This window comes from Ailuropoda melanoleuca, chromosome 9 (assembly GCF_002007445.2).
Source record: "Ailuropoda melanoleuca isolate Jingjing chromosome 9, ASM200744v2, whole genome shotgun sequence".
Taxonomy (NCBI): Eukaryota; Metazoa; Chordata; class Mammalia; order Carnivora; family Ursidae; genus Ailuropoda; species Ailuropoda melanoleuca.
In genome coordinates this window covers 8,577,853-8,590,359 of record NC_048226.1, presented here as the reverse complement: position 1 = coordinate 8,590,359, position 12,507 = coordinate 8,577,853, and the positions used below count along the sequence as shown (strand labels likewise).

Below are 12,507 nucleotides of genomic sequence, written 5' to 3'. Positions count from 1 at the left end.
ATAACACCCAGTGCTCATGACAATAGGTGCCCTCCTTAACACCCATCACTGGGCTACCCCATCCCCTCACCCCCTCCCCTCACCCCCTCCCCTCTGACACCCTCAGATTGTTTCCCCGAGTCCTTAGTCTCTCCTGGTTCTTCTCCTCCTCTGAGTTCCCCCCCCTTCAGTTTTCCCTTCCTTCCCCAAATTTTCATATGGTTTCACTCATATGTGGAACATAAGGAATAGCACGGAGGCCATTAGGGGAAGGAACGAATGATTTTTAATTAAGTTTGACTTCAAGAGAAATCTGAAAGAAATAGAATGACATGAATCCTGTGATAATTAAAACTTGAGCCTTAAAGAATTTTTACTGCTAGATGTGGATCACAGTGAATGGAGGAGAGGTGGCTTGAAATCAGTCCTTTGTCACCCCTGCCTGGGAAGCATCTCTCGTTTGTGACATTTCCTGGCATTGATCTTCATAAATTTCCAGTTGTGAGCAGTTGCAAAGATAACACCTGTGGGTAGTACTTACACAGCCGAGCGTGTGCTAGGCACTGTTCAAAGCACCCCACATGCATTTATTCTTCCCAATCTTCCCAATGACCGTGTATTCTCAAATAGTCTGCAGCCATAGGGCCTGCTTAGCCAAGTTTTGCGAAGTGAATAGGTACTTTGAGTAGCATCCCATTTCACACAGGAGGGAGGGGAGATGCAGACAGGAGCTATAATGTCTAAGGGACCCATAGGTAGCAAGAGCTGGGACGGGGACCCCGGTGACAGCACCAGAGCTTACCTCCAGTTCTGACCTCAGTGGTCTTCTAAAGTGTGTGCTCTATGAGACAAACTAAATCAGGAGTCCAGTGTGCTGCAGTTCAGAATGAAAGAGGCAGTCAAAGCAGGAATGGGGCTTCCTTGGGAGCTTAGTAAACAGGGGATTATCTCAGTGAAGGGAAAGGAAATCTACAATGCAAAGAGATGTTTTCAAAACTTTTTTCCATCTTCAAAGTTTGAGTATTTGAGCAGAGTGACTCCCCTCTCTTCTAAACGTTCACCCATCAACAGATTCCACCATGAAGAGCACAATAACAACATTGCACATTTACTGAAGGTTCCAATTGCCTTAGCCCTTTACTCAAGGTAGGGACTATTCTTACCCCTCCCCCTTCTATGATGACAGAAATGAGGGTTAGCAGAGTTAAAGGACCTGCTCCAAGTCAGACCGCAGAGTGTGAATCAGAATTCATACTTTTGAACCCTAGTCTCAACCGTGCCCTTGCCACATGCTTAATTTGGAGAAAAGAGAAGGCAATTGAGTTCTGTAGGGTTGACCACAGGGAACCAGAGCCCCACAGAAGGCCTCTCCCTGGAAATGAGCTCTGAGCTAGGAGCTGTCTGGTGAGTTCATAGTCAGCACATCTTTGAGAGTTATAGTTCCTGTGAGTTTGGAAACCCAGACAGGGCTTAGAAGAGTCAGCAGAAAGCAGATGAATTGAAATGCATCTCAGGCTTCTATAGTGAGCCTCAACACCAGAATTAATGATCACATCACCCCTCCCCCATCGGCTGAGGTTGCTCTTGAAGCAGCTGCTCCTGGACAAGTGGGAGTCAGTGTCTACGGGGAGGCAGAAGACTCATTCTGGGGCCGCTTCAGGTCCAGTCTTTTAATCCCTGCTGGGTCTGTGTTGAGACCCTGCTACATGCCAGTTCCTGGGCCATGCTGTGTGTGCACATGACGTCATTCATTCCTTGTATTCCTTTACACACCCATGGGATTGCAATACCTATTTCAGAAGTAGTTCTTGGCAGTGGTTAAGCTAAGCTCCTGTGATCTATATTAGAAATCTGGGTTGGGGCGCCTGGGTAGCACAGTGGTTAAGTGTGTGCCTTCGGCTCAGGGCGTGATTCCAGAGTTCTGGGATCAAGCCCCACATCAGGCTCCTCCACTAAGAGCCTGCTTCTTCCTCTCCCACTCCCCCTGCTTGTGTTCCCTCTCTCGCTGGCTCTCTCTCTCTGTCAAATAAATAAATAAAATCTTTAAAAAAAAAAAAAGAAAGAAATCTGGGTTGACATTCTGGATTTGTCCTTACTAGCTCTGTGACCATTGAAAAGATACTTGTTGGACCTCTATATTATGAGATAATAACAGAACTTACTTCAAAGCCTTGTGATCATTAAAAGACCTAATGCATGTAAAATACATAGTAAGTGTTCAGTGGAAAGGTATCTATTAGAATTTTTCAAGTTTTGGAAACCCAGATTAAGTTTAAGGGAACAGAGCAAGTGGGAAGGAAAAAGTTGAGGGTCCTAAGTCTTTTTCCATCCGAGATGGGAGATCGCTGGGAGCATTGAGATAAGGCTCCAGTGGATCAATTCATATATAGAGTTCATCTATTTCTTATTCATTTACAAAACAGAACAAGACAGTCTCCAGCTATTATAGCTATCACTATCTTCATTTCTCACTCTGACACAGATCAATTTGTGTGAAATCAAAAGAGAAATGGAATCAGGACTGTATTATCAATGCTGTAGTAGTTTTGGAGTCCATTATTTAATGATTGGATAAACTGTAGCTTTGGACATGTAGGAGAGGTGCTCCAACTGCACCTTGTAAATCCCCCCTCCTCCAGGCTCCAGGGAAGGGGTCGTAGCTCGTAGAGCTTTCCAAGATACACACCATGAAATTGAACATGTGGTCATTTGCACAGGGGCTATATGAGCTAAGAAAATCAGGTTCACTTAAGAAAGAAAGGAGAGAGCATTTAAATAATGTCAAATTAGGCTTTTTACAGCAAGGTAAAACGTTGATAAATTAAAACTATTTTCAATATTTTTGATCACTTTAGTTGCTATATATATAGCACACACACATGTATATAGCTATATATATACACATATACACACACATACACTATATATGTTACATATATGTGTGTGTATATATGTGTGTATATATATAGTATGTATATATATGTATATATAATATGTGTATATATATGTGTAAGCAGTCCCCTGAGGGTCTGGACTAGCACATTCTGTTTATTTCAGGAAATAATTATGGAGTGCCCTCTGTGAGCTGCACATCATTGTGTGCAAAGATTTTCCTGTGAATGAGACACAGACCTGCCCATATGGAACTTCTGGGCTGCAGAGGAGATAGAAAATAAACAGCTAATTACGTGAACATTAATTTTACTGTAATTGTGGTGAACACTTTGAAGGAGAAAAATGGGGTGAAGGAATCACAGGGAGAGAGGGACAACGGTGGCTAGATGAAATCAATGATGGGGACAATTGTGGAGACTCAAGTGAGGACATTAACAGCATTGTTCAAATGATGCTGTAGGTCTGCAAGCTATGTGGGAACATAAAGATCATACTAAATTATGTGAATAATTATGTTAACATACACCTATATCATAGGCAATTTATAATATAATTAATAATTGTATTAATCTTTATATTAATGTAATTAAGTTATATTAAGCATGGGGACAGTAAGAACCCAGCGATATTAAGAGATTTGCTCAGTGTTCCAGAAATGAACAAAATTGCATTTCTTTAAAAATAATTTCTTAATTCAGATTCTCATTCTGCTGTTCCACCTTCTCCCCACAATTTGTCCAAAAGCCTGAAGTTTCACTGTTTGTTATCCAATGTGCATAATTTTATATTATGTGCTAGTTTGTGGATATTCTGTGAGCAGTGATGTAGACAACCCTTCTTGCTAATGGCACAGAAGTTTGGGACTATCCAGGTCCATTATTTCCACTAAGCCAAGGACCTGATGTGCTATCAAACTCCTGAGTCATCGTCCTTGGACGGGGGTGGTCTGGTGACTAGGAGCCCGTCTCTGTCAGTCGGAGCGTGGAAGGATCTACAGATACTTCCTAAATATAGATTACGTGGCCTCACATAAAACTTTTCCTCCCTAGGAAATGGTGAGATAGAAGAACCCAGAGAGGGGGGCGCCTAGGTGGCTCGGTCAGTTAAGCATCCAACTCTGGGTTTCGGATCAGGTCATGATCTTGGGGTCCTGGGATCGAGTCCCACATCAGGCTTCCTGCTCAGCAGGAGTCTACGTCTCCCTCTGTCTCTGTCTCTCTCTCAAAAAAATAAATAAAATCTTAAAAAAAAAAAAAGCATCTGCCTTCTACTGGGGTCATGATCCCAGTGTCCTGGGATTGAGCCCTGTCTGTCTCCCTGCTCCATGGGGAGCCTGTTTCTCCCTCTCCCTCTCCCCCTCCCTCGGCTTGTGTTCTCTCTCTCTCTCTCTCATGCACATGTACTCTATCTCTGTCATGAATAAATAAAATTCTTAAAAAAAAAAAACCAAGATGAGACTAGAAAGTTCATTTTGGCAGTCATACTCTTTTAGGAAACTTTATATGCGACCCTCGGTGATTATCAATGACTTGTATATCTGGGATAAGTAAACAGTCATAGTCTGACTTAGACCTAGAAAACCATGAGTGGTTTTGGGTGGGGTTACTCTCTAAATTTCAGTCCCTATGAAATCTGTGGCTTTCCATGGAGTTTAGCACAGCAATGTATGAGGCTGAATGTACGTGCAACATCGGTCCACAGTGATGCCGAAACATGGAACTGAAAGATCATGGCCTTTGGAGTTGGCCAGGTTGGCATTTGGCTCCCATTCCAGCCTCTTTGTAATTGGACTTAAATGCTGTTTCTTTCTTGCTTTTCCTCGTTTAAGAGCGAAAAAACAACAACAGACCCCTAGTATCCATTTCTTAGGGTTGATGTAAGATTTGCAGCAGTATATATTAAGTGTTTGATATATTGAGATGCTTAATAAATGTTGAGATACTATTTTTTTATGATGCACATCCCCAACTCATCACTGTTTTTTTTATCTCAGACTCTTCCCAAACTCCTTGACAAGCTGGCCCCAGCATTCACAATGAGCAGCTGCAGCTTCCTCGTGGAGAAATCCCGAGCCTCCACAGCCCGGGTGGTGGTGTGGAGAGAAATGGGGGTGTCCAGAAGCTACACGATGGAGAGCAGCTACTGTGGTTGCAACCAGGGACCCTATCAGGTATGTGAGGCTCCGGCATACGCATGCTTTCTGTCCAGCAGCAATATACTGTAAGGGGGGGGGGTGGAAGAAGTCTCCAGGTTGTCTGGCCCAGCGACCTGATCTTGCAGAACGAGCTCAACGATCGTCTTCACTGGCAACACCCGTCTGTGTTGATCCTGCAAGCAATTTGTACGTGCCTGCCTGTTTGGTTTCTCAATCATCTGCCTTTACCAGCAAGTGGCAGGGAGCCTCCCTCAGACATGTACCCCCACCTTTGATGGACCCTCTGCCTGGCCCTGTTCTATGCCTGGGGATCTCTTGTTACCTGTGCACCAGTCGACGAGTTCCCCTTGCATCATCAAGGCCGTAGGTTGGTGCATACGTACTGTACTTTACATCTGTGTATTGTACGCCTCTATCTTATGTGCTTATCTAAATCAGCAGCTCTCTGCTACCCTGCTGTCCCCAGAGTGCACAGAAGTGAGTACATGACACACATCTCCCCAACACGAGTGTGTCTGGGACGCAGGCTCTCGTGTCAAGGGAAAGGCTCGTATAAATCATGTTCTTTCTACAGCTATATTAACTGCACGAGCAGCTGGAGAGCTGCTGTGGCAGGCTCTTCTAGCTGTTCTTCCCACTCCCTTACTAGAGGAGCATACATAAGGGACACCGTGACAGTGCCATGGTAATAGATTCTTTTAAATTTGTTAGGCGAGCTGACAGACTTCCATTCAACCCCAAGGATACCTGGACCTTACTGGCGTTACAGCTCATTGTGCTGGCTTTGATATTCTCCTGGAACAGCCAGGAAGCACTTGGCATCTACATGGTCCTGTGCTTGTGAAAATCCGTTAGCTATCAAACGGAGTATAGGCAGTGACAGGTGATGAATATTATCCAGTTGCCTACCTGGCCAAAGAGTTTTTGGATACACAGGTCTACTGAACCCCCAGCTTTGACGTATTAAATTCTGTTAAATAACCAGCTCGTTTAAGCAGTTGCTAAAAATAAATGTTCTGTTATTGAATTAATAAATTATTAGATCTGAATTAATACATTTTACCCACATGAATGTCGATGCAGAATAAGAAGAGATCTGAATTAATACATTTTACCCACATGAATGTCGATGCAGAATAAGAAGAGATCATGGGAGGGGCATGGAATTAGGTACCAGCAGACCTCACTTTTCCACTTACCAGCAATGCTGCAAGCCACATACCTCTATGAACCTGTGTGTCGTGTATCAGATACTGATGTTCATAAGGATTCCTCTCCTCCCCACTGCACAAGAGTTCTGTAAAGGCCAAAAGGGAATGCAGATAGGAGTGCACTTGGAGGTGATATCATCAGGGATATGTTTGGTCTCTTGGCATTCAAAACCCATAGGATTGGGAAAAATAAGCTTGGGATATTGTGACTCTAAGGCCTGACGGATATATATTTGTATCCCTCTAGCTGTGTGCCTCTTAAAGGATAGGGGCCAGTCGCTTGTTTAAAGGACAACTGCATGCATCCTTCACAGATCTATTAGATTGGTGACTCTCATTGACTTTGTTTCTCCAAGCCCCAATTCAGGCTAACAGCTTCTGGTCAGATAAGCTTCAATGCCATTCACCATAAATCAACTAGAAACTCAAAGTCCTTTGGAGTTGTTTGAAAACTAAATGACTCATAGGTTCAGGCCCCTACCAAACCCCATCTTCCATGTAACACACACAGGGGCTGTTAAAATGACAAAGAATGAAAGACGCGATGGCTTCACATATCAGCTCAGCGTTTGCCCTGTGAAATTGTCCACGTGGCCTTGGCATGAGGTCTTTGTAGGAAAGGATGGAGAGGAATTGGCCAGAGAAAGCTCTAATGGTGCCAGACCTGGTTTTGCTTAACAATCCCATTCTCTATATGAAACACCTCTCTGAATGGATTGGTTTTCTCTTTCCCTTTGTTTTTCTGTCCTTACAAACATTGTTGAGTCACTGAGCAGAATTGCAGACAGTAAGAGGATGGTGAATAATTTTACATATGGGGGGGCACCCCAGGGGAAGGAAGGCAGCCCAGAGTTGGGTGTTTTGGTGATTTTTGTTTGAGGTATGTAATGAAGTCTATGAGCTATAAAGCAGTATAGAAATTTCCATCCTGAACATATTGCAAATGATTTTTGTACATTGAGAAGCTTAGTCCCAATTGAATCCTGAGGTTATTATTCTAAGGTCATCTTTCCATTTTTTGTTTAGCATTACCATTTATCCAAAAGATGGAGGATACTTAAATACACCCATGAGGGGCATTCCTTCCTTCCTTCATAAGAATATAAATATTTTTGCAGTTTCTCTGGTTAACGCGGCTTTAAAGTAGTTCCAATCATTTCTCCCCCAGCACACTAAGTACCTGATTTGTTAGTATTGAAATGAAATATCATTTCTTACAGTGACATTTATGTTGGAACTGCATTAAAGAACATAAGCTATTGCCTTTGAATAATTATCATTAATATGATATTTTCTCTTCTATTTTCCAGTCTATGGTTGGCTAATTTAAAAAAAAAATCTCTTCCTTTTGTTTCTTTGGAATATAGTCTCTACTGCTAGGTTATACACTTAGATCCATAATTTGTATTTAATATGGAAGTCCCACCCACTGAGAGGTTTACTTTACCTATTAGGAATGGGCCAAAAGCTATTGAGGCTGCTGAGGGGAAAAGCCAAAATGGAATCATGCATCCTCTTGGAGCTCATTTTTTTAGAGGCATCCAGTCTACGTGGATAGCTGTGTGCTTCACACTGAGCATTTGAGACCTGGGGTCACATACCTGGTGTGCTGGCACATACAAAGGCATGTGACTGGGCCCCAGGGGGCTGCTTGTGGCTTCGGACAATGTGAGTACTCCCACCTAACCAGGCTGTCCACATGCTTGTTGGCAGTGCTGCTGACTTGGGGGCAGAGTGGGTCTTAGAGGAAGGACAGAAGATGGGTGACTCAGGGGGGGTCTGAAGATCTCAACTGATACATAAATCCCCCACCTGCACAATGCCTCCCATGGACTCTCCAGCAATCCATCCACTCCATCACCAATGGAGGGGTTTTTCAGTGACCCAAACCTATTCAAGTCACAGTATTGCCCATAATCCTTCACTGTGTCTAAGAAATTCCAGCTCCTTATCATGACAGGTAAGGCCTTTTGCAATCTCATTCGTTTCTTGAATGCTCAATAACCGTGTTTAGCATAGTAGACGTGTTGAATCTGTGTGATGATTGACAGATGAATGGATAGATAAATGAACAAATGGATGGCGATTTCCATGTAGAGTCAGATGATTACCCTCTCTGTCCATGAATCACTAGAAAAAGGAGGAATTGCATGGTCCAAATGTGGTTAGAAGCCAATTTCAGGTGGAGATTTTTAGAGTCCTTGCAATGGGTAGTCATGGAAAATGTGTGGGTGAGAGAGGGAAGTGTGTCAGAATGCAATGCGGAGACCTCTCCGATCTGTCACTATCTGTGTGATTTGAGATCACCTAATATATATACCTTGAATGGATTCTAGTCCAAGTGGACTCTCACATGGCCACATTCTAATAACAAATGGTGATTTGACCGAGGGACTTCCGCTCGTGCAAGGGGGGGAGGTGCTACAGTGCACCTGCTTAGATCCAGGACCAAGGTGCTTATTTTCCCAGCTGCTCACAGCTGGGTTCATCACCAGAAGTTGTCTGTAGCTTTTGGAAGCAGCCTTGACCAAAGCTACGGCTCCTTCATGTGAGCATTATGTATCCAATGGCAGGTCAAAGGTGGGTCCACAGGCCATGCCTCCTAGCCCCAGCCCCATGCCTCCTAGCCCCACACTCCACAGGGCCGTTCCAGCTCCAGAAACTCCCTGGAGGGTGGCCCGGGGCCTCTGTCACAATTGTACTGAGGTTCGGCTTCCTCCTTTGCCCACTTCTGCTTTTGTCACCACTCACAGGTGCTGTTCTGGTGAGTGGTCCCCAGTTTACACCTGTATTTCCAAAAGGCTGGGATTGGGAAACAGATATGGGCACTAAGTGCTTCGCTAGTGAAGCTGACTTGATAAGGATGAATTTCATACAGGAAACAGAGTCATCTCACTTGGCTTTCAGGGCTTCCAGTATCCACTTATTCATACTCTGCATGCTTAGCTGTTTCAGGAAGTGACCCCCACACAGCACTGGAGACCGAAGCTCAGTGCAGGGCCTCAGAGCAGGACCTCTGCTCCCCTCCTGCTCCCTCAAGAAGGCAGGCTGGGGGTACTAGTATCCTGGGGCTGCCATCCCAAATCATCATAAATTTGGTGGCTTAAAACTACATAAATTGATTCTTTCACAGCACTGGAGGCCAGAAGCCTGAAATCAGGGCACCAGCTACACTATGTTCTTTCTAAAGGCTCCAGGGGAGACAGTCCCATGCCTTTCTCTTAGCTTCTGGTGTTTCTTGGGTCGTAGATGCATCACTCCTTTCTCTACCTTTGTCATTGCATGGCCTTCTCCACTCGTATCCTTTGTGACATCTTTCCCTCATCCTCTGCTTATAAAGACACCAGTCATAGTGGATGTAGGGCCCACCGTACCCCAGTGTGACCTCATCTTAGTGACACCTGCAACAACACTATTTCCAGATCAGGTCACATCCTGGGGTTCTGAGAAGGACATGGATTTTGGGGGGACGCTGTTCAATCTAGTACACTGGGTCAGGCAAGGAGGTACAGAATATACAGACCCAAGAACCAAAAATAAGTTTTTTGGGATTTTTTTTTGAAATTTATTTATTTGAGAGAAAGAGATGGGCGGAAGGGGCAGAGGGACAGAGAGAGAGAGAATCCTCAAGCAGACTCCCCACTGAGCACAGAGCACAGAGCCCCACATGGGGCTTGACACAAGGCTCAATCCCTCGGTCCTGAGGTCATGACCTAAGCCAAAACCAAGAGTTGAACACTCAACCAACTGAACCACCCAGGCACCCCAGAAAGAAGTTTTTATTTCTGTCTTCATACTGTCATGCTGTGAATCTCTAAGCAAATTATGGTCACCCTTCATTTTACTGTACCTCTTGATCAAGAAAATAGAAGTTTCAGATTTTCTTGGAACATCCTGGAAGACAGATTTGAGGGTCACTCCATGTATGATGAAAGCTGATTAGCATTGCTTGGGAATTATAATATATAATATCTTGAAGCAGCAACAATGATAACAAACACATTTATGGGACTTACTGTGTGTTAGGCTTTTTTCATATATTAAATTACTTTATCTTTGCTACCCCATGCCAAAATACTCCAAAGTTGGTTCTTTCTCATCATCATCATCCTTGTTTTCCAAATGAAGATACTTGAAGAGGCCAAGTAACTTGCTTGATGTCACACAGCTAGTATGTTTTAGAACCAGGATTTGAACCCAGGCAGGTGTGGCACTGGAATCTTGGCTTTGACCCCCATGCTTTCTGCCTAGTAGGATGTCACTGGTGAAAGTCACCCTGGGCTTTGGAAACAGGGGACCTAGCTTCTGCTTTTGGCTGTCACTAAGTAGGTCTGAAGCAACATGTTTCTTATTTATAATCGGAAGACATAATGAGAACAAAGAAATAGGCAGGGTCTCTGCTAAAATCATGCTTGGGAAAGGTTGCCTTTGCTGGGTAGCTAAGGAACTTATGGACCACATAGACCAGGGTGACCAGGCTTGGTTCTGAAACCCCAAAGAACATTTTGTGGCCCATTTTGATTATATTTTTCTAGGGAAAAAATATTGTGCTTTTAGTACCAATTAGCTAATTGTCAGAAGACTTTGTTCTGTCCTTCACATCCCTCCACCTGCCTTCATCCTGCTGTGAGACCTTACCCTTTCCTTTTTCTTTTCCTCTTTCTTTCCCCTCCCCTCCCCCTTTCCTTCCCCTTTCCCTTTTCCTTTTATTTTCCTCTTTCCTTTTCCTTTTATTTTCCTCTCTTTCCTTTTTCCTTTCCTTTCCTTCCCTTCCCTTCCCTTCCTTTCCCTTCCCTTCCCTTCCCTTTCCTTTCCTTCCTTTCCAGAGTAAACAAAGAGGAATTGGAGGGATGCAATACCTGTATAGCAGTAACTTCCATCAGCAGGGAAAGTGGGGGAAGCGGAGCTAGTCTTCAGTAAAACGTCAACTTAAGTTTGCATTAATCAGCCTCCTAGGTGCTTTCCATGGTCACTTCACTTCCTGGTGACTTCTGTCCTTGGCCTATGAGCAAATGATTGCTCTCAACAGCTCCTTGGGCTTGCATGGTCTTTATTTGAGGACACCTGTCTTCCCCAAGCATCCTAAACCCCAGAACTGCCTCTCTTCCAGGGTATGCACATATATACAGGGTCTTACAGACATACCAGTGGTTCTGAATGATGGCTTCATAGGGGGTGCGTAACTTATTGTTTAGTTTGGGCACTTGTGACAGTTTCAAGGAGGGAACTTTAGCATTTAGCAGTCATGACCTTGAGACAGTTACCTGTCCTCTGTGACTTTTGGTTGTAAAAGTGATGTTCCTCACTGTTCCTACTTATGGAAATGTTATAAAGACTGAATGAGCTACTGCCTATAAAACATTTAGCACTATTTTCATACTAAACACTCAATACCTTTTATTGTCGGTCTTATTGATTGTATGTGAGAATATTTAATGGTGGTTTTCTTTTTTATTTTAAACACAGTTGCTTAGACCCCAATCCTTAGCCATAATTATCTTATTCATACCTTCTTAATTAGAACCATTGAGATTGAAGATCAGGTCTCTGTGATTTTATTCACTTAAATAGGAAGTCAGGGTTGAGAACCATAGATTTTGGCTTTTATAGAGACTCATATCCATATACCAATATTTATAGATTTAGTTATATCAAAGCCATTTCTGTGTGTATTACCTTGACATTTCCTCTACTGTCTACTCCTTATTCTACAAACTTCCTACATAATCTAACCCATATTATAGTCAATTCATATATGAGGCCATAGAAAAGGGAAGGGGAATTTGCGAGCCTGAGTATAACGGAAGGGGAAGGAAGGAACAAAGAGTGGAGGTCAGGACAGGGAACAGATTTGAATTCCTCCGAAGGTTGCTGAATTTAAAAGCCTATTCTAATCGCGAGCACAACTCAAGAATATATTTTGGATCACTGTTCTGTTGGAACCCATTTCTTTGTCCTACGGGCTGCCTCATATTAGAATATATTAGAATATGCCTCTTTCTAAGTTCTGAATGGGAGTAGGGGGGGTAGGGAATCTCTTAATTTCATTAATGTAATCTGAGGCATAGTATTTCTCAAACTTCAATATGCGTAGGAATTACGTAGGGGTCTTATATGATGCTGATTTCTGAACCATGTCTCCATGTGATCTGGGGTATGGCCCAGAAATCTGCATTTTATCGAGCACCCTTGAAGATTCAGATTCTGATGACCCAGGGCCCAGTCACTGAGAAATGGGGTAGGTTGCTAGGTTTTGCAGTTTCTGTT

At 43.4% G+C, this 12,507-nt stretch overlaps 1 protein-coding gene across 1 annotated transcript in view; it reads left to right on the top strand.

The window, feature by feature from the left end:
* The window catches only part of AGBL1 (ATP/GTP binding protein like 1), a 637,395-nt gene that overhangs the window by 336,443 nt on the left and 288,445 nt on the right, over positions 1-12,507 (top strand). Inside the window, exon 20 of the mRNA XM_011229612.3 lies at positions 4,868-5,048. Within this exon, the coding sequence (XP_011227914.2) occupies positions 4,868-5,048 (181 nt within the window). The remainder of the gene's footprint in view (positions 1-4,867; positions 5,049-12,507) is intronic.